This window comes from Xyrauchen texanus, chromosome 4 (assembly GCF_025860055.1).
Source record: "Xyrauchen texanus isolate HMW12.3.18 chromosome 4, RBS_HiC_50CHRs, whole genome shotgun sequence".
Taxonomy (NCBI): Eukaryota; Metazoa; Chordata; class Actinopteri; order Cypriniformes; family Catostomidae; genus Xyrauchen; species Xyrauchen texanus.
Window position 1 is genome coordinate 49,963,709 of NC_068279.1, and position 22,994 is coordinate 49,986,702.

A 22,994-nucleotide genomic window follows, 5' to 3' on the forward strand; every position below is an offset into this window, starting at 1 on the left:
AACCTTTTCCAAGAACATGTCATGTGATTTGTAATTATACTCTTAAGTGCCCATTCACTCGTGTCATCTGCAGCCAAAAGAAATTCACACTTCTACCCAAAGTTATCATTATTTTTTTGTCTGAATTCTACCCATTAGCACGCTTTTATACACCCATCTTTGCAGTAGTAACAGTGTCATCATAAATAATTGGCGTGTATTATGGCCACGTATAGCATGTTAGTGCATTACTGTCATGAATGCACAAGGTAAACATTACAAATTACACATTATCAAGTGCATATATATTACTTTAAATCATCACCGACTGGTTAAAACAACTTCTTTTACTGATCTAGTGTGAATTATTTTACTTCAGAATGAGGCATTAAGGCATCGATAGAACACATTTTAATGTCATATTAGTTGATGTTTTACATTTAGTTTTGAATGTCCTATTTAAATGTTCCTCTGTACGCCTCCCCCAGCGCTGTGGCTGGTGTCTGAATGTTCACAAACAGAATGTTGTTGCTCAGCTGTTTCAAACTTCTTTTTGGCTCTGAGCGAAGAAGCACTTTGTCTTGAGTGTGCTGGGTCTTTACTCTGCTCAATTCTTACTGTGCATTTCTGTCTTTTCCTCTTTTTTTTTTTTCTTTTTGCGACACAGTGTTTACAGTTTCTGTCATTTTATTAATGCTGGTTTAAAGGAGCTTCTGTGTTTTGTCAAAACTGTATTTTTCTGTCACATTAAGGACGGTTGCTGCTACAAATATGAATGAGACCAGCAGCCGCTCTCACGCTGTCTTCACCATCCTCTTCACACAGCACAGGCATGATAACATGACCAACCTGGACACTGAGAAGGTGTGTGTGAGATTAGAGACCCAAGAGTTTTTGTATTTCATTTGAAAGTGGAGTGGACAAACATGTGGACACATGGATGGATAGATGTAATGCACCTGTGGTACACCTGTCTTCCATCACATTTTTGGTTGTTTATCTTCTTAACTCACTCTGGTTTGTTTGCCTGCTGCTCAGGTGAGTAAGATCAGTCTGGTGGATCTGGCAGGAAGTGAGCGAGCAGACTCATCTGGAGCCAAAGGCATGAGGTTAAAGGTGAGGGGAAAAATGTGTCAACAATGTGTCTTTTTAGTCTTGAGTTGAAGGAATAGTTTACCCAAAAATAATTATTTGAATTCCGTTTTTCTGTGGGGTACTAAAATAGAGTTTTAGCAGAATGTCCATGCAGCTGTTTTCCATACAATGAAAATAGACAGGCTGTCGAACTCAAAGGACACAAACACTAACATAAAACTCCATTGAAGTAGTATGTAAAACTTGTCTGTTGTATTCCAAGCCTTCAGAAGCCATACAATAGATTTGCGATAGGAACAGACTGAAATTTAAGTTGTTATTCACTGAAAATAATGCCTTCATTCAAATGTCATTTCTGCTTGTGCATTTACAAAAACACCAGATTTGGCTTTATTCGGTGACAAATGACATTGTTTTATAATGCTTTCAATTTATCAACCAAAGTCATGTGTTTTAAACAACATGTGAGTTAGTAAATGTGATAGAATTTTCAGTTTTGGATAAACTTTATTTAAGTTGTCACTGACTGGCTAATCACACCTTATCAAGTATTAACAGAAAATTGTACTGTGGTGTCTATTTTGTAGGAGGGAGCCAATATAAATAAATCTCTCACAACACTGGGTAAAGTCATCTCAGCCCTGGCAGACATGGTGAGAACTGCAGATTTTATTTTTGTGGCCTCATAGTTTGCTCTCATCTTTTCTCTCCTCTGCTATTTATTCTATGTTACTAAAAATGTCTGTTATTAGCCACAGGCTAGTAAATATGAACATTTCACTTGCAAGAGATTGAGTTGTGTCGAAGCACCGCAAAACTTTTTCTGCTCTGATGTGCATGCCGTCTACAGAGGCACGCGCCAATCTCCCAAACTAAATATAAACAATGTAAAACTTGGGGCCTGGGTAGCTCAGCAAGTAAAGACGCTGACTACCACACCTGGAGTCGCAAGTTCGAATCCAGGGTGTGTTGAGTGACTCCAGTCAGGCTTCCTAAGCAACCAATTGGCCCAGTTGCTAGGGTGGGTTATGTCACATCAGGTAACCCCTTCATGGTCGCTATAATGTGGATGGTGAGTTGTGCGTGTATGACGCGGAGAATAGCATGAGCCTCCACACGCGCTACGTCTCCATGGTAACGCGCTCAACAAGCTACGTGTTAAGATGCGCTGATGACACGGAGGCAGCTGAGATTTGTCCTCCGCCACCCTGATTGAGGAGAATCACTACTCCACCATGAGGACTCGTAGCACATTGGGAATTGGGCATTCTAAATTGGGGAGAAAAGGGAAGAAGAAAAAAACAAAAATGGATAAACATATTAATTTAATAGTGAACGCAATGCGCTCCAGTTTCACTTTAATTCAATGACCACGTAATGGGAAGTTTCTGTTTATTCAAATAGTGTTAATGACATGCTGTGACACAGAGATGACCTACTCTATTTATGTGAAGATTATAAAATGCAAGAAACGGAATCTCTAAGGTCTTCCCTCATTAAAAATAAGGGCTCGTAAGTTTATCAGAGACCGTTAAAATAATGTGTAAATTTGGTAATGATCTGTGCATTTTCAACCATGTTTGAGCCCCATGTCACAAAGGCAAGAGTGCTAATGAAGTGGCTCGGAGATCATTACATAGAAATTTTGGATCCATGGCCTGGCAACTCCCCGAATCTTAATCCCATAGAGAACCTGTGGTCAATCATCAAAAGGCGAGTGGACAAGCAGAAGCCCACAAATTGTGATCAAATCCGAGCACTAATAAGGCAAGAATGGATCGCCATCAGTCAGGATTTGTCCCAGAAGCTGATATCCAGCATGCCAGAGCGAATTGCAGAGGTTATGAAGAACAAGGGTCAACACTGTAAATATTGACTCTTTGTATATATATTGAATGTTTTTGGTAATAAAAGCCTTTAAAACTTATGAAATGCTTATTATTGTTTTCCAGTATACTACAGAAACATGTGAAAAAATAATCTACAAATACTGAATCAGCAAATTTTGCAAAACACAACATTTATGTCACTGCCAATACTTTTGGCCATGGCTGTAGACCTTAAATGATCAGTCGACATAATCGGCAAGTCGTTTGATCTCATTTAATGCAACATGAGATCACATTAAACTCTAATAATGGCACATGAAAGCAGCACTTCAGCTCGCGCCTGACTGAGGAGAGGAAGAATTACACAGCTCACAGTCCAGATGCATTCTAAACTTTCACAGCTTCAGATGATGTAGATCGCAAAGTATGAGGGAATTATAATACACAAATACCAAATAAGTAAATACAGAAGCACTCTCGTTGTGGAATAAGTGAAGCTGGAGCTCTTTAAAGGAAACTCCCCGGCATTTCATTTTAAATGCAGTTATATTTAATGTGTTGTAGCTTTATTAAAGTTCAAATAATAAGGAAGCAGATCATGTAAATAACTACAAACTCTGAAATTGACATTTCCTCTGCGGTCAGCACCTATTCTTGAGTTGTGCAAATGTCCCAATCTAAGGGGGAGTGATTGAAACTGCACCCGGCTGAGGTACACACTGTCGCGGGGACGCTCATCCCTCGAGCGTGCACGCTTAATGCAGCTAGATTATAATGTGATGGCTTGTGATTTATTTAGAGGTATTTTTAAAAGATGATTTGTCCTCTATTGTTAGCAAGCACATTTAATACAACCTTTTAAGTCAGGGCACAAGCTGAATAATCGGTTAAGAGCTAATGATTAATCGTTGCCATAATTACCAAATAGTCGAATAATCATTCTAATAATCGAGATTAATGGATTATCAAAATAATCAATAGTTGCAGCCATATTGCATACTAATGTATATTGGGTTAAGTTATATATAAGAATAGGCCCCCTTTCTTGGTTTGCTTAATATCTTTTTCAATTGCATTACACTTATGTCATCAAAATTCTGGCAAAGATTAATAGCAATGGCTATTCTTTCTCCAACATGATCGTAGAGGGTTGCTGATTCAAATCTTTAATCATGATTAATTGCAAATTTTGTTTATTGTTCAATTAATGCAAATTTTGAAAGTGCTGAAATTTGACTCTATAGGCTATACCGTATATAATTATTTTCCTGTCAAAATGCATTTATGTCCTTCTTAGGACAGAAAAAAAATGCATGTAAGAATAATGCTTTACTAACATTTTCCAAAAAAGCCTTCCAAAGTATAAAGAAGCAAATGTTCTAAAATAGAACCAATTTAAGTAACATTAAATGTTTCCCAAAGTCTTATTGAGGGGTTAACTATTTAAAAGAACTAATCCCCATATGTTGTGTATTCATGGCAATGTACATTAAAATAACAACAATCGTCTGGCAGACTGTGACAATTCCACTTTGCTATAGCAATCGTGCAGCTGCATTCATGATTCGCGTCAGGGCACTATTAAGTGGCGCTTATATCTGCACATGAAAAGCTCTGCAGACATGTTGTCCTGCTTTTAACGCTGGCACTGCCCACATAATATTACCTTATCTGTGTGTGTTGGTTGTTTGAGCATCAGTTCAATGTTTCTGGACCCATCGCAAAGGTTCCGCCCTATTTTAATCAGTAAATGTCAGAATCTAATGTCAAATTAGTAAAATCATCTATCACGTTAAAGAAAATGTAATGTGTTAAACATCTTAAATCGCATGCATTAACTTATACATTTTGAGAGCTCATCTCTTTTCCTTTTCTCTGTCTGCTGCTTTCTTCGCTCACCTTTTAGTGTTTACTTTCTCAAGTTCTTTCTCAAGAGTAATGATTGCTTTCACCTCCACAGCATGGCACTAAGAAGAGACGCTCTGATTTCATTCCCTACAGGGACTCTGTACTCACATGGTTATTGAGAGAGAATCTGGGTAAGTCTTTCACACCAAACAAAAATGTTTGCTGCAATTACTCACCACTACAAATATTTTTAATTAAAAAAAATGACTCCTAAAGTGCCTCTGACACCAGGAGAGATCATTTGCGCACCAGTATGTTACGTTTCAGACACAACATGGCCGGTTGTTTTGTTTATTTTTGCTCCATCGTTGACATTAGTTCCAAAAGAAGTCAAAGCATAGAGGCATAGAGGTTGATTTATAGTACTCTTGAATGTGCCAGTTTTAAATAATGTAGGATTTTTGCATGATTGTGCTTAGGAAAAAATATTTATGATACTTGTTAGGAATGTTCAGGATTGGCCACTAAGTATCAAGACAGGTCTGCTGTCGCTGTCTTGATCCGGATCCTTGCGAGGGCTGAAATGATTGACGCAGCACGGAGCATGCATCAAAGATTTCTCGTACTTTATTTTTCATCACAGCATTATATATCTTTGTGAGAACAGGAAAAGCAGTACACTAGCCAATGAAATCAATACATAAAGATTCTACATTAATTATGTAAATGATACAAAATATTCTAGAATATTTGGGTGTTATTTAACCTTTAATTTGAGAAAGAAAAACAGGGAATCCTTTCCACATGATTTCCGTTACTGACACACATACACACTCACTATTAAAATAGGAACTGAGTACTAGCTGTTTAATATCAGCTTGCTTAAATATAAATCAACTGAGAGGTCAACTTTTATCACAGTACTATTGTCGTCAGATAGCTTTATATGTAATATCTTCTTGTATTACTCTATAATGAAATCTTGTGAATGAGCACAGGGAAAAATAAAACTATTGGTGTGAATGGGTCCGGTTGACAGTTATTTGTTTAACTTTTTGGTTTCTTTTTTGCTTTAAACAGGCCTTTAATCACTTTATAAATTGAGTGTTTGTGTTTGAAGGTGGAAACTCTCGCACGGCCATGATTGCTGCTCTGAGTCCAGCAGATATCAATTATGAGGAAACACTCGGTACTCTCAGGTAAAAAGACACGCCAGATAATGTTCTGTTTTATACATGTGAAGTTGGACACTCTGCTGTATAAACTATACAACCTTTAACACTGTGTGAGACCCACTGCAGGTATGCAGACAGAGCGAAGCAGATCAAGTGTAATGCTGTGGTGAACGAGGATCCTAACGCACGTCTCATCAGAGAGCTCAAAGATGAGGTGAACAGACTCAAAGATCTCCTACTGTCTCAGGGACTCAGCAACCTCATCACTGCCTCAGGTAAACACACATACACAGACAGTGCTCATTTACACATGGGATTAACATCTGTCTCGGTGATCACGAGGTTAGTTATAGGGCTGGGCTATCTACAGTTGAAGTCAGAAGTTTACATACACTTTGGTTGAAGTCATAAACTCATTTTTTAACCACTCCACAGATTTAGCAAATTATAGTTTTGGCAAGTCGTTTAGGACTTCTACTTTGTGCATGACACAAGTCATCTTTACAACAATTGTTTACAGACAGATTTCACTTTTAATTGACTATATCACAATTCCAGTGGGTCAGAAGTTTACATTCACTGAGTTAACTGTGCCTTTAAGCAGCTTGGAAAATTCCAGAAAATGATGTCAAAGACAATTAGCCAGTTAGCTTCTGATAGGAGGTGTACTGAATTGGAGGTGGACCTATGGATTTATTTTAAGGCCTACCTTCAAACTTAGTGACTCGTTGCTTGACATCATGGGAAAATCAGAAGAAATCAGAAAAAAAGACCTCAGAAAAAAACAATTGTGGACCTCTACAAGCCTGGTTCATCCTTGGGAGCAATTTCCAAACACTTGAAGGTACCACGTTCTTCTGTAAAAACAATAGTACGCACGTACAAACACCATGGGACCATGCAGCCATCATACCGCTCAGGAAGGAGGCGCATTCTGTTAGGGCTGCCCCTTAATAGTTGACCAAACGTTAGTCGATGAGAGAAGTCTTTGTCGAGCAATTTTTTATTGTCCGGTTGGTCGCAGAAAAAATTGGTATTACTGCTGGTTGGACGCTAGGTGGTACTATTGGGTAATTTTCGTTAAGCAGGGTTAGGGTTAAGCCTACACAATAAAGACATTTTTATTTATTTTAACAAAAAATTCAAATGAAACTGGAAAAGTTGTGAAGGGCAACAGCTCTTTGGAAACGAACCTACTTCATCTGTGCATTCTCTACCGAACCTACTTCATCTGTGCAGTTCTGTGGATGGAAATACCTTGTTGATGAGAGAGGTCAACAGAGAATGGCCAGACTGGTTTGAACTGACAAAGTCTACAGTAACCCCAATAACTGCTCTGTACAATTGTAGTGAGAAAAATATAATCTCAGAATGCTATGCTACGCTGATCAGCAGGTGGCCTTAAAGCTAACAGATGTTGACAAGTCACAATACGCCCATTTTGATTTCATGGGCCCTTTAACTGTTGTGACGAACTGTAGGCAGGCCATATTGCAATCAATGTAATTAATTCAATCACTCACACATTAATTTGTCTCTCTCAGGGTCTGAAACAGGCCGCCCAGCTTTAGTCATGGCATCAGGTGAACTTAATCAGCCCTCGCTCCCATATGTACAGAATAATTCTGATGCGTCAATGGAGGGTGTGACGCCCACCAGCCCCACTGAGCTCATCAGTGAAGAGGAGGCCGTGGAGAGACTCAAGGTACACATTACATCACAATCATGTTCTTACAAGACACTGACTTACCAAAGTGACTAACAGTAAAGTGCACAAATCATGTATCAGGACAATAGTGTCAGGGAAGCTACTTTGAAACTGCATGGTGACTTGCAGTGTGACAAAATATTTGAAAACTTATGGAGGATATGTGCCTGTCTGGCATTGTTACTGTGTCTCAAACAGGAAACGGAGAAGATGATTGCCGAGCTAAATGAAACATGGGAGGAGAAACTCAGGAAAACAGAGTCAATACGACAGGAGAGGTGAGAGCACACACAGTGTTTCCACGATCAAATATGTTTACACTATAGTAGTATAGTCAGTCTCAAACAGCACTTTTGGGTAGAGGTCGAACGATGGTGGAATTTGCAGATGAAGCTCTGAATGGCACTAGCTGATTGGTACTTTGAACTTTTTATCTGTTAGCCAGTCAGCTCAGCCATATGTGATACGTAAAACCAAAAGACTCACATGGTGTAAGCTGATAGGCTGACACCTTTGACGTGTTTTCAGGTACCCAATCAACTTGCGTACTTTCTCTTTGCCTAACATTAAAATTAGCTCAGTTTGCAAGTAAGCCAAGAGTTTTCTCTGAAACCATCCTTCTCCTCGGGATTGCATGCATGTCTAATTGTGCATCAGCATGTCTTGTGTTTTTTGTAATTGTGCAGAAGCAGCAGCATGTCCACATGCATTACGCAGCATGTTTGTGTATGTTCTAGCAGTGTTAAGTCTGCAGCAGCATAGCAGATCTAGTCCGCCAAGACCAATATCCTACCAATATGTCATACACTCATTAAAGGGATGGTTCACCCAAAAAATATTCTCTCATGTGTATGACTTTCTTTCTTCTGCAAAACACAAACTAATATGATGAGAAGAATATTTCAGCTCTGTTGGTCCAAGTGAATGGTTACCAGAACATTGAAGGTCCAAAAGAGAGTATAAAAGTAATCAGTACGACTCCAGTGGTTAAATCCATATCTTCTGAAGCGATTGAAAGGTGTGAGTGAGAAACAGATTAATATTTAAGTCCTTTTTAATTGTGAATCTACACTTTTACATTCAGCCACCTACTGGTTGGGACTGGTCAAAGGTGAAGATTTATAGTAAAAAAGGACTTACATTTTGATCAGTATCTCACTCCCACCTATTATATCACTTCAGAAGACATGGATTTAACCACCGGAGTCGTATTGATTACTTTTATACCTCAATTATGCCCTTTTTTTACCTTCAAAGTTCTGGTCACCATTCACTTGCATTGTATGGACTTACAGATCATAAACTTTCTTCTAAAAAGCTTTGTTTGTGTTCTGCAGAAGAAAGTAAGTCACACACATCAGGGATGACATGAGGGTGAGTAAATGATGAGAACATTTTCATTTTGGGTATTAACATGCTAACTATTAACATTAACCCTTTAACATGCTAGGTGGTGGAAAAGGCAGATTTCTGATTAATCAGCGGATTGTTTTTTGTAGTTCCCAAAATCTACTATCGGCACCGATTAATCTATAAAATCAATACTTACCAAATTAAGCTTTTTTATACCAAATATATTCACAATATGAAGATATGCCTTGTTGATGAGAGAGATCAACAGAGAATGGCTAGACTGGTTCAAAAAGACAAAGTTTACGTTAACTCAGATAAACGCTCTGTACAATTGTGATGAGAAGAATATAATCTGAATATAATTCTGAGATGCAGGTTGGTGCTGTTTTGGTGGCACGAGGGGGACTTACACAATATTAGTCAGGTGGTTTTAATGTTGTGGCTGATCGGTTTATGCCCTCAATTCAATTTGATTCAACTCTTGATTTTCTGATCGAAATAATAAAATATGAATTGTAGTGAGGATAAAAATATGGATTAATATAGTACATTATAAAAGATATAGATACAGCAAATCCGCTAAATCTGTGAAAACCAATATATCGGTCTAATTCTACTTTTTTGGTATTTTTAGCTCCTTTTGAACAAAGCGCCCATTGAACGCAATTATTTTCTGGATTGCTGAAAGAATCTGGAAGTGTGGCCGCCGAGCGTTTTTTGTAAGCGGTAACTTTACTTTTATAGAAACCAAGCGACGACAAAATGTCCTGTCACTTGTTGCGATTTCGGCTGGTTAGGACAAAAACTGATGCTCCATAAACATGGATGAGATGACTTTAACAACTTGTTAAACTTGTCACATCTGCTTAGGACACTGTGATACACAAGTATAAAACACAGACACATTCTTGCCTCTTTCCGTGTGTGACACATTAGGGAGTCACTGCTGGCTGAGATGGGTGTGTCCGTAAAAGAGGATGGAGGAACTGTGGGTGTTTTCTCGCCCAAAAGAGTGAGTCGGTTTAACACACACATATCGTCATTTCTACACATATTCAATGTACTTTCACACTAAGTGTTCTCTAGCAGATCTATGATGTTTTGGCTATTTCAACGTGTGTTTTTGTTTTACAGACGCCACACCTGGTAAATCTGAACGAGGATCCTCTTATGTCAGAGTGTCTGATCTATTACATTAAAGATGGTGTGACCAGGTAATTGAGTTGTTTGGGGTGTAGCGATTTGTTTCTATGTACAAACTGTATTGAGTATCTCATGGCTTTGTGTTCGTGTCTCGCAGGGTTGGTCAGGAGGATGTAGATATTCGTCTGAGCGGTCAGTTTATAAAGGAGCTGCATTGTGTCTTCTGCAGTGATGTCAATGAGAATAATGAGGGTGAGAGTGCACACGTGACATTTATAACATTCACCGATATACACCGCTCAAAGCATACATTCACTTATAGGTTGGGATGGGAATCGTAAGGAATTTAACATCTTTTCATTAGTGGTGTAGAAAATGGACAAACAGCTCTCAGAGAGAATGGACTGTCACGTCCACACATGCACTTATTTATTTAATAAAATCGCAGCATTTGCCACCATATAATCGCACGCGATTGCGATAATATTAATCGTGCAGCACTAGCCTATAGATTAAAATAACCGCCCAAAATAATCATTAATTTGGGAATCCAATGACACTGCTTGCGTTGTTTCATGCTAGAGATTCAAAATAACTGCCTCATTAGAGTTATTAGTTTAGGAATCGGACTACACTGGTTGTTCTGTGTGTTTCACACTATAGATTTTAAAGAACCTCCTCAAAAGAGTCATTCGGAGAGTGCTCGGAATGACTCTTATGCCATAGAACTTACACACTTCACCTTCAACTGTATTAAAATGTTAAATAGAGGTGAGAGTACAACATCCTCATTTAATAAATGTCTGTCTGTCTTCAGTGGTTGTGACTCTGGAGCCGTTAGTTGGGGCAGAAACATATGTCAATGGCAAACGAATTACTGATGGTGTCGTACTCAAACAAGGTAATTTTTTTTCTCTGCCAGTTTTAGCAGTGTGGTTGTATACCATTCAAATTTAGCCCTTTATATCCTTTCCATAGTATCTTGTATCAAACTTCCTACAACACACCTCTGTGCTATGGTTTCTTAGGTAACCGTATAGTGATGGGGAAGAACCATGTGTTCAGATTCAATCACCCTGAGCAGGCGCGGTTAGAGAGAGAGCGCAGTGCCACTCAGGAACAGCAGGTGGAGCAAGTGGACTGGAGCTATGCACAGAGAGAACTGCTGGAGAAACAAGGCATTGACATAAAGAAAGAGATGGAGAAGAGGTGAGCAACTGCAACTGTCATAAAGCTTAATGTTGTCAAATAGATTTTTGGAACATAGTAGCTGATTATTTGCTCGTCCAAGGTGGTCTATCATGTCTGTCTCAGCCCGATCAACCATCTAGACTAGCTAGGATCAGCTAGCTGATCATAATAAATGACCAGCCAGAAACCATGATAATCCAGCTTCAATCAGAAGCTTGTTTTGTGTGGGTTTCCAGTAGAGATTCCCGTTCTGATGGTTTCTCTCACACTTTTAACTCTCTCTCTGTCTTAGACTTCAGGATCTGGAGAATCAGTATCGAAAAGAGAAAGAGGAGGCCGACCAGCTACTGGAACAACAGCGACTGGTGAGAAAACACACAACTTAATACACACACTCACACACATTTACACTCATCAGATCAAGTCAAATCACTTTATTTGCCACATCACAATTTATGCAAGCTTCTTTGATGGTAAAATGTTGGATGAAACCTTCATTGTAATGCAGTAGCAAAAGAGGTCAACCAGAGAAGAGCATTTGTACTGAGGAAAACCCTGCAAATACATGTAAAAAAAAAAACACCTGCATATTATACACTTAATACTGTACACACGTTATGCAAAACCTCTTTTCTGTCCATGTGTATCTAGTATGCAGACTCAGACAGTGGTGATGACTCGGATAAACGCTCCTGTGAGGAGAGTTGGAGACTCATCTCTTCTCTCAGAGAGAAATTACCAGCCAACAAGGTCACACACACACACACACACACACACATACATACACACTCTAACACACCTATTTAACATTAAACGTTTGACAAAATGTTGCCTTCTATGATGGTTCTGGTGCACAGCTGACGGAAAACAGCAAAGTTTGTGGCTCTGATGCAGCATTTCATTCCAACTGCAGCAAACCACATCAGGGGGTGCTCATATTTCATACATCCAGAATGTGACTAAATTTGTAACCCAACCCTCTTCCTTTTTTTGATCATGCACTGCCATTTTTTGTTGCATTTGAGAAATATCAAACGGCAAACGCTACTGTTACTCGGACAAATTATCAGCGTGCTCAGGAGTTTCAGATGTTCGTGCTTCTCATCTGCGTTGATATCAAACACACTGAAGAAGATCCGTTAAGTTCTCATGTTTGTGTATGTATCCTCTTTTGGACGATTATTTCCTGTTAAAGCAGCTCATAACCGACAAGTTTAAAATCTATTTTTAGTGCAGCGGTTGATTGACAGGTTAGGGGTGCCGATTCGTTGCTGCCAGGACGCATTGAAGACGGATTAGCGGTTACACATCAATTGCAATGTAGTCACATGTGTTTTTGACCACATTTGTATGTGGTTTTTGTGATCCGATCACAAAACGTTTTAGACCCCGTTTAGACCTGTATTTAGCGCTTACCACTTATTATCGGATCACCTGAAACGCATCTTAATACCAGGTGTAAACGGGGTCTTTGAGTAGGGTAAGCTTGTACCATTTTGACAATGTTGCTTACATTTATAAAAGAAAATGTAATGATTAAAAAATATGAGAATCAATTTGATTTGTTTGGGTGTGTGTGTTTTACTCGCCATTTGTCTGTTTCTGAGTGAAATAAAAAAGGCACTTCAAATGTTTTTACTCAGGCAATTTTGGCATTAAAATCGACATGGCATGTGTGATAACGGATCAGAACAGTTATATTTATGGGCAAAATTTGGGACAAAATAAAGGTATAATATTTATAAAAATTATGTTTGGAGGAAAAATGGCGAGGCTTGCAAACCAAAGAACACCATCTGAACCGTGAAGCATAGGGGTGGCAGCATCATGTTGTGGGGGTGCTTTGGTGCAGGAGGGACTGGTGCACTTTACCAAATAGATGACATCATGAGAAAGGAAAATTAAGTGGAATATTGAAGCAACATCTCAAGACAGAAAGTTAAAGCTCGGTAGCAAATGGGTCTTCCAAATGGACAATGACCCTAAGCATACCTCCAAAGTTGTGGCAAAATTGCTTAAGGACAACAAATTCAAGGTATTGGAGTGGCCATAACAAAGCCCTGACCTCAATCTGATAGAAAATTTGTTGGCAGAACTGAAAAAGCATGTGTAAGCAAGGAGGCCTACAAACCTGACTCAGTTACACCAGTTCTGTCTGGAGGAATGGGACAAAATTCCAGTAACTTATTGTGAAAAGCTTGTGGAAGGCTACCCAACACGTTTCACCCAAATTAAACAATTTAAAGGCAAATACCAAATACTAACAAATGTGTATGTAAACTTCTGACCCACTGGGGATGTGATTAAATAATTAATTCTCTCTACTATTATTCTGATATTTTACATCCTTAAAATGGACAGGGAATGTTTTCTATGATTAAATGTCAGGAATTGTGAAAAACTGAGTTTAAAATGTAAACTTCCGAATCACTCCTTTTTATTTTAGCATTTTCCATACTGTCCCATCTTTTTTGGAGTTGAAAATACAATTGGTTATGCATCCTGTAAATGCATACTTTGTTTTGTTAATATACAGTACATTCAGGAAGTATTCAGTCCCCTTCATTTCTTCCTATTTTATTATGATGCAGCCTTTTGCTAAAATGTTTTAAATAATTTTTTTTCACATCAGTCTACACTCCATTCCCCATAATGACAAAGCAAAAAACAGATTTTTGATAACTTTGCAAATTTAGGTTAGTTGGGGACCATCATGGACAGCCATCTTCAGGTCTCTCCAGAGATGTTTGATTGGGTTCATGTCCGGCTCTGGCTGGGCCACTCAAAGACATTCACAAAGTTGTCCCAAAGCCACACTTGGAATGTCTTGGCTGTGTGCTTAGGGTCATTGTCCTGCTGGAAGGTGAACCTTCTGAGGTCATGAGCACTCTGGATCAGGTTTTCATTAAGGATATCGCTGTATTTTGCTGCATTCAGCTTTCCTTCAACTCTGACCAGTCCTCCAGTCCCTGCCGCTGAAAAACACCCCCACAGCATGATGCTATCACCACCATGCTTCATCGTTGGGATAGTATTGCACAGGTGATGAGCAGTACCTGGTTTCCTCCTGACATGATGCTTGGAATTGACGCCAAAGAGTTCAATCTTTGTTTCATCAGATCAGAGAATCTTGTTCCTCAGTCTGAGAGTACTTTAGGTGCTTTTTCATGTGTCTTGCACTAAGAAGAGGCTTCCGTCTGGCCACTCTGCCATAAAGCCCAGATTGGTGGAGTGTTGCAGTGATGGTTGTCCTTCTGCAAGTTTCTCCCATCTCCACACATGATCTCTGGAGCTCAACCAGAGTGACCATCGGGTTTTTGGTCACCTCTCTTACGAAGGCCCTTCTCCCCCGATTGCTCAGTTTGGCTGGGCGGCCTGCTCTATGAGAAGTCCTGGTTGTTCCAAATTTTGGAGGCCACTGTGCTATTAGAAACTTCAATGCAGCCAACATTTTTTGTAGCCTTCCCCAGATCTGTGCCTCGACTCAATCCTGTCTCTGAGCTCTGCTGTGTAGAGTGATGAGAATTATACTTTTTTTTCAGCATTTTAGCATAAGGCTGCAACTTAACAAAATCTGAAAGGAGTCTGAATACTTTATGAATGCACTGTATGTTGTGTTGTGTCTTGTCTTATCTTCTAATAAAGCCTAATTTAAAGTTTTATATGACAGAAAACATCCTTTGATTTATTTTAGATCCTTTTTTTTTTTTTTACAGTATATTGAAGTTATCATATTGCATGGTTGCCAGATACACCATAACTACTCTTGGACAAAAAGTAATAGTTCTATACTTTGTTTGTTTACAGATGCAGTCTATAGTGAAGAAGTGTGGTTTGCCTAGCAGTGGGAAGAGGAGAGAGCCGGTCCGAGTGTATCAGATCCCTCAGCGCCGCCGCGTACCCGCCTCCCTCGAGTCCAAACACAGACTAAGCTTAGAAGAGCTTCGCACTCAGGCTGTTAAAGAGATCTGCTATGAGGTATCGCACTATGTTCATGTGTACGTTAAACCAGAAATGGGAAATTAAATCAATGACCACGCACTGACCGTATGATTGCACACAAAAACACATGGAGCATGTGCTTTCTCAAGCCAACATGCTCCAATCGGATTGGTTGGTTTTACGTTATGTCTGGGTGAACAGGTTTTTATCCATTTTTATGGACCAGACTTTAGGGCTGCAACTAATGATTATTTTGATAATCGATTAATCTTCTATGACATCTTGTATTTCATTAAAATTTTATTTTTAAACAACAGAAATGATACAGGGCACACTTGGTTCGATTTAAGCTACTGAATTCACAATTCTATACTTTCTCAAAACTTTAAACAAAGCCTGAATCATAAAAGTTATGTTTACATTTTAATATGCAAAACAGCTCCTTTCCTATATTTGTAAAACATGACAAAAAGTACTGTTCATTAAAGTGCAAACTGATCCATTGGGATGGAGTGGGACGAAAAATCAGCCCAGAAGAGGGCAATGGTTACACCAAATATTCTTAATTCTGCCCATCTGAAAAATACATAATTATGTTTGATAAATATGCTTGTGCACTGTCACTGATTACATGTAATTAATTTAAAATATTTCAAATGTAATTTTAAAGTAGTTTTGTCACTAATTACATGTTTCTAAACTGTTCTTTTCAAAAAATACATTTTTAATGGTAGTGAATGCTTATCCAGTTAAATTATGTTAGCCATAGCATAAGTTTACTGGTCAAATCAGATATTACATTTGGTATTATCAAATATTAGGATTATTATACATTATACTCATCATACATTATATGCATCATATACAGTTTCATATAGTACATTAATCTGTAAACGCCGTGCAGATTCACTCTCATGCTGAAAAGTTGCATCGTTTCTCGTTGTATTGCATGATGAGGAGAAACCAAGTAAAACCGCACTTTAAAAACTGCACACTTAAATCTCTGAGACATCAGCGTGATACCCATGAAAGCTGCACAATTCATTACATTGAAATTGAAATTGCAGTATGATGTTGCACGAATACTTAAAGGGAATATTTCAACCAAAAAGGAAAATTATCTCATAATTTACTCGCCCTCATTCCGTCCCAGATGTGTATGACTTTGTTTCATCTACTGAACACAAATGAAGATTTTTGAAGAATATTTCAGCTATGTTTGTCCTCACAATGCAAGTAAATGGTGACCAGAAAAAAAGGACATAAAGCTCCAGTGTTTAAATCCATATCTTCTGAAGCAATATGATAGGTCTTGGTGAGAATTTTTTTTATATATAAGTACTTTTATAACTGTAAATCTATGCTTTAACTTTCACTTCCCCATTCTGGTGTGGAAGTGTCTTTCACTTTCACATTCAGCCACTGGTTGGGGCTGGTCAAAGGTGGAGATTGATAGTAAAAAATGACTTAAATATGTATCTGTTTCTCATGCACACCTATCATATCACTTCTGAAAATATGGATTTAACCACTGGAGTAGAATGGATTACTTTTATGCATCCTTTATGTCCTTTATGGACCTTCTGAGTTCTGGTCACCATTCACTTGTATTGTGAGGACCAACAGAGCTGAAATATTCTTTTAAAAATCGTAATTTGTGTTCCGCAGAGGAAAGAAGAACATACACATTTGGGATGGCATGAGGGTGAGTAAATGATTAGAGAATTTTTAGGTGATTTACGCCATAAAGTCCAGAGCACTTAAAATGTTTAATCAAAATGAGTGCTCTTGTGTGTGCGCTTGCTTGCTCAATGAAGTTTAATGGAGATGCTTGTTGTAAAGACAAACAGTTTTCCAAAATGGAAATATGTGCCTGGTTTTAATTCATAACAAGAATATGAAACATGACATTACAAAGAAGTACTCTCATGCACTGGGCAACTTGGGTTGTGTTTTTTCCACTTCAATTTGTCATTTTTCAAACGAGTTTCATCATTCAAATGCATTTTTCACTAGGCTGTAAATTAACGTCACTGACGGACCTTTCCGGGCTCACCGTTCATTCAACTACTCGATAATCAAATTTGTTGTCGATGATTTTCATTATCGATTATATCGGTTAGTTGTTGCAGCAATACCAGACTCCATGCGGATAGTCAAAAGTCTGTCTATACAAGACTTAGCAGTCCTGGGTAGATTGGAGTTGTAATGCTAACCTTGATGTACTACTACCACTGGATCATTAATTGTCCAACCATGCTATGGAAGAGGGCTCAAAATAATGTAAAGGATAGAAACATGGCTTTTAAGGAGCAACATCTGTTCCAAATTAACGAATCCATGAAGCAAAAGGTTTTTCACTTTTCTGAGGCTCTCACTCAAGTGGCTAGCTTGAGGACATGTATACAAGCATTAACATGTACGTATCATCTTTTGTCCTTCTAAGGTGGCGCTTGGAGATTTCCGGCACACACCCCAGGAGATTGAGGCTTTGGCCATTGTCAGAATGAAGGAGCTTTGCCGCACATATGGCCAAAAAGACCCTCAGGAGAGAGAGAGCTGGAAAAGTGTAGCGAAGGATGTGTGTGAGACAGTGGGCATCGGAGAGGAGGAGGGAGACAGGGAGGAGAGGATGATGGCCTCAGCTGGAGGAGGAGTAGCAGGGAGTGAGAAAGGAAAGACAGATATGGGTGAACTGAAGGCTCATATTGATAAGCTGACTGATATACTGCAGGAGGTGAAGCTGCAGAATAACATGAAGGATGAGGAGATCCGATCGCTGAGGGATCGCATGGTGAAGATGGAGAAAATATTTCCTGTAGGAGTGCAGGTAATACTTTTTTTATACTTTGTTTTACACACGAAACTGGCAAGCGCCAGCTGAAAATCTGCATTTTCAATCTGATTGGCTTCCTTAACGGAGTCGGATGTGCCAGTCCACCTGGAAAATAAAGCCTTATTCGGGCAGAATTAGATTTCCAGACATATGTTTGTAAAGGGATTGTTACTGTTTGTGTGTGCAATGTTTACTGTCAGTTTGCACAGGATAAGCAGGGCAACTTTAGGTACAGTAATTCAAGGTAAGATTAAGAAAATTTCTATAGACCATAGAAATTGCAGAGATTGGCATGTCTTCATAATTTACGCATCAAGTTCAATCTGCCCCATGTGTACAGTGCATCCGGAAAGTATTCACAGCGCTTCACTTTTTCATGTTACAGCCTTATTCCAAAATTTTACTTGACCAGACTTGACGCTTGCCATTCAGGCCAAAGAGTTCAATCTTTGTTTCATCAGACCAGAGCATGTTTCTCATGGTCTGAGAGTCCTTCAGGTGCCTTTTGACACTGGAGCTCTGTCAGAGTGACCATCGGGTTCTTGGTCACCTCCCTGACTAAGGCCCTTCTCTCCGAGCGCTCAGTTTGGCCAGGCGGCCAGCTCTAGGAAGAGTCCTGGTGGTTCCAAACTTCCATTTATAGATGATGGAGGCCACTGTGCTCATTGGGACCTTCAATGCTGCAGAAATGTTTCTGTACCCTTCCCCAGATCTGTGCCTTGATACAATTCCTTGGACTTCATGGCTTGGTTTGTGCTCTGACATGCACTGTTAACTGTGGGAACTTATATAGACAGGTGTGTGCCTTTCCAAATCATGTCCAATCAATTGAAAAGTTGTAGAAACATCTCAAGGATGATCAGTGGAAACAGGATGCACCTGAGCACAATTTTGAGTGTCATGGCAAAGGCTTATGTACATGTGATTTGTTTTGTTTTTTATGAATTTGCAAAGATTTCAAACAAACTTCTTTCACATTGTCATTATGGGGTATTGTTTGTAGAATTTAATAAATAATTAATTTGATCCATTTTGGAAAAAGGCTGTAACATAACAAAATGTGGAAAAAGTGAAGCGCTGTGAATACTTCCCAAATGCACTGTACTTGCAAAATTATATAATTATATATTAGCATTATGGGTCTGTAGCACTAGACTAGTGAAGGAGGACAGGAAACAGGTCTTCCTCTCAAGGTACGTCTCTCTTTTAATTATGTTTTATATACACAAATACACGAACACACAAACGCTGGGTCTGCTCTCTTTCCTTTTTTCCTCTCCCCGTCTGGAGGCTCTGTTTTTATGCCGCTCTCCTCGTGCTCACTGGAATTAGAGACAGGTGTTAGGCATAATTTAGCTCAGGTGTAAGCGCCCTTACCGCTTTCCTCTCCGGACGGGCGCTTGACCACGCCCCGCTGCCACATACCCCCACCGCCCGACTCAGGCCGGGGCACCATCTGGCCTGTCTACCACTCCCCCCCCATTCCTGGAGAGAAAGTCGGCGACAGCCATCTGCACCCCCGGTCTGTGGACCACCTTGAATTTAAAGGGCTGGAGAGCCAGATACCAACGGGTGATCCGGGCGTTAGTATACTTCATGCGGTGGAGCCACTGGAGTGGGGCGTGATCCGAGCAGAGGGTGAAGGCCCGCCCCAGCAGGTAATACCGGAGGGTGAGGACCGCCCACTTGATGGCCAAACACTCCTTCTCCACAGTGCTGTACTTAGTCTCCCTTAAGGAGAGCTTACGGCTAATGTACAGCACTGGGCTCCTCCCCTCCACCACCTGCGAGTACGGCCCCCAGCCCTCTGTCTGAAGCGTCCGTCTGCAAAATAAAAGGAGAGAGAAGTCAGGTGCATGAAGAAGCGGCCCCCACAAAGTGCGGCTTTAACCTGCATAAACGCCTGTTGACACTGCTCCGACCATTGAACCGGATCTGGAGCCCCCTTTTTAGTGAGGTCAGTCAGCGGGCTGGTGACGTCCGAATAATTAGGCACAAACCTTCTATAATAGCCAGCCAGCCCCAGGAACTGCCTCACCCCCTTTTTGGTCTTCGGTCTAGGGCAAGTCGCAATCGCCGCGGTCTTATCAATTTGGGGCCGCACCTGGCCATGACCCAAGTGGAACCCCAGATACCGTACCTCCACACGCCCAATCACGCACTTCTTAGGGTTTGCCGTGAGCCCCGCCCGCCGCAGCGACCTCAGGACGGCCCTCAGATGTTGCATGTGCCGCTGCCAATCATTGCTATAAATGATAATATCATCTAAATAGGCAGCGGCGTACGCGGTGTGCAGTCTGAGGATCCGATCCATGAGTCGCTGAAACGTGGCCGGCGCCCCAAACAAACCGAAAGGAAGCGTCACAAATTGGTGTAACCCAAACGGCGTAGTGAAGGCTGTTTTCTCACGGGACATTGGTGTCAAGGGGATCTGCCAATAACCCTTTGTTAAATCCAAGGTCGAATAAAATCGAGCAGTGCCTAACCGATCGAGCAGTTCATCAACACGGGGCATTGGGTACGCGTCAAATTTAGACACCGCGTTGACTTTTCTGTAATCCACACAGAATCGAATAGACCCATCACTCTTGGGAACAAGAACAACCGGGCTGGACCAATCACTGTGGGATTCCTCTATTACGCCCATATCAAGCATCGCATCTAATTCTTCCCGTACTATTTTCTTTTTATGTTCGGGTAAGCGATAGGGGCGGCAACGCACCACCGCGCCCGGCTCGGTCTCGATGTGGTGCTGTATGATGTTTGTACGGCCCGGTAGAGGGGAAAACACATCCGTAAATTCCTTTTGTAATTCAGAAACCTCTGTGAGCTGTCGCGGTGAGAGTTGGTCTCCACAAGTAACCGGAGTGTTGAGATTGTAGTTTTTGTTTACCTCCGGCCCGAGCTCCGCCCTCTCCGGAACTACCGTGGCCAACGTCACAGAGGCTGCCTCCTCCTTCCATAATTTCAGGAGGTTGAGGTGATAAATTTGACGTGCGCCCCCTCTATCGGTACGTTTAACCGCATAATCGAGATCCCCGACTCGTCGTGTGACCTCAAAGGGTCCTTGCCACTTGGCGAGTAATTTAGAGCTCGATGTTGGGAGTAATACAAGTACCTTATTTCCCGTTGCAAATTCCCGTAGCCGAGCACCCCTGTCATACAGCCGGCGTTGGCGTTCTTGAGCTTGGAGCAAATTTTCCTGTGTTAATCGCCCCAGTGTGTGGAGTTTTGCTCTAAGATCGAGAACGAACTGAATTTCATTTTTACTATTAGAAGGTCCCTCCTCCCACGCTTCGCGGATGACGTCAAGGACACCGCGGGGGCGTCGCCCGTACAGCAGCTCAAATGGGGAGAACCCGGTGGAGGCTTGTGGGACCTCTCGTACTGCAAACAACAGGGGGTCTAGCCACTTATCCCAATTTCTAGCGTCCTCGTGTACGAATTTACTGAATCATGTTCTTGAGCGTTTTATTAAATCGTTCCACTAGGCCATCTGTCTGCGGGTGGTAAACGCTAGTGCGAATCGATTTGATGCCCAAGAGCTCGTAAAGTTCGCGAAGTGTTCGTGACATAAAAGTCGTGCCTTGATCGGTGAGGATTTCCTCGGAATCCCCACCGGGAGATTATCTTGAAGAGTGCCCCTGCAACACTACGTGCAGAGATGTTGCTCAGAGGCACTGCTTCCGGATATCGTGTCGCCGTAATCCACTAGGACTAACACGGCGATGTCCGCGTGCTGACCGTTCTAATGGCCCGACGAGGTCCATCCCAATTCTCTCGAAGGGGACCTCGATTAATGGTAGAGGGCGCAATGGCGCTTTTGGGGTGGCCGGTGGGTTTACCAGCTGACATTCACGGCACGCCGCACACCACCTGCGGACGTCACCGCCAATGCCCGGCCAATAGAAACGGGCTATTAGACGGAGAAGTGTTTTCCGTTCCCCTAGGTGACCGGCCATAGGATTGTAGTGAGCCGCCTGGAAAACCATTTCCCGGCGGCTTCGTGGAACCAATAATTGTGTCACTTCCTCCTTTGTTTGAGCGTCCTGCGTCACTCTATATAACCGGTCTTTAACCAACGCAAAGTATGGGTATGCAATGGCGATGCCCGGCCGGAGCTGTTGACCATCAATCACTCTCACTTGGTCAAAAGCATGTTTAAGAGTTTCGTCCCGCGACTGCTCTAGAGGAAAGTCCCCTTCAGGGAATTCCCTGAGAGGAGGGGCGGCCACCTCGCCCCTTTCCTCGTCATTCCGGGCAGCCGAGGACGGTCCCGGCTCCGCCTCCCCTGCCAGAGCATCGCACACTGCATACCTCTTTATGCAGGACCCATCCGCACAAATACCCTCTAATATATCTTTAAAATTCGACCAATCAGTACCCAAGATTAGCGGATGGGTGAGGCGGGAACTAACCGCTGCCTCCACACTATGTTTTTTTCCCCTAAATATAATTGCCAACGTCACCATGGGATATTTGTGCACATCCCCATGCACACACCTCACCCTCACCAGTTTAGATAAACCCAAAGCCCCGGGTTGAACCAAGCGTTGGATGGTGGTCTGATTGCAGCCGGTATCCAGCAAAGCTTGGTAAATACCCCCCCTGATCCTTACCGGAATCCGGTATGCTCCAGCCCGACAGGGGGCAGCCTGCGGGACGTCGGAGACCCGCACCACCGTCCCCACCTCCATCAGCGGACACTGATCCCGGAAGTGGCCCGGGTCTCCGCACCTCCAACAGGCCGGCCCAGGCGTTGCGGCCGCACTTGTGCTGGCGGGTGCCCCCACCTGAGGAGGAGAGCGGCTGAAAGACGGGGAATGGGAGGACGCATTCTCCCACGGCCGGGGAGCAGGTCTCTGGAAGCCTCCACTCCTGCGCGGGGCAGTAAC

At 41.4% G+C, this 22,994-nt stretch overlaps 1 protein-coding gene across 2 annotated transcripts in view; it reads left to right on the forward strand.

Annotated features, from left to right (window-relative positions):
- LOC127639978 (kinesin-like protein KIF1C) overlaps window positions 1-22,994 on the forward strand; it is a 66,727-nt gene that overhangs the window by 39,441 nt on the left and 4,292 nt on the right. For both annotated transcript variants that reach the window (XM_052122341.1, XM_052122346.1), the window contains exons 7-23: window positions 732-843; window positions 1,018-1,095; window positions 1,662-1,727; window positions 4,864-4,942; window positions 5,872-5,950; window positions 6,053-6,201; window positions 7,471-7,631; window positions 7,833-7,912; window positions 9,924-9,999; window positions 10,122-10,201; window positions 10,288-10,382; window positions 10,948-11,031; window positions 11,159-11,339; window positions 11,614-11,686; window positions 11,973-12,071; window positions 15,129-15,299; window positions 17,710-18,093. In XM_052122341.1, coding sequence (XP_051978301.1) covers window positions 732-843; window positions 1,018-1,095; window positions 1,662-1,727; window positions 4,864-4,942; window positions 5,872-5,950; window positions 6,053-6,201; window positions 7,471-7,631; window positions 7,833-7,912; window positions 9,924-9,999; window positions 10,122-10,201; window positions 10,288-10,382; window positions 10,948-11,031; window positions 11,159-11,339; window positions 11,614-11,686; window positions 11,973-12,071; window positions 15,129-15,299; window positions 17,710-18,093 — 2,047 coding nt within the window. The remainder of the gene's footprint in view (window positions 1-731; window positions 844-1,017; window positions 1,096-1,661; window positions 1,728-4,863; window positions 4,943-5,871; window positions 5,951-6,052; window positions 6,202-7,470; window positions 7,632-7,832; window positions 7,913-9,923; window positions 10,000-10,121; window positions 10,202-10,287; window positions 10,383-10,947; window positions 11,032-11,158; window positions 11,340-11,613; window positions 11,687-11,972; window positions 12,072-15,128; window positions 15,300-17,709; window positions 18,094-22,994) is intronic.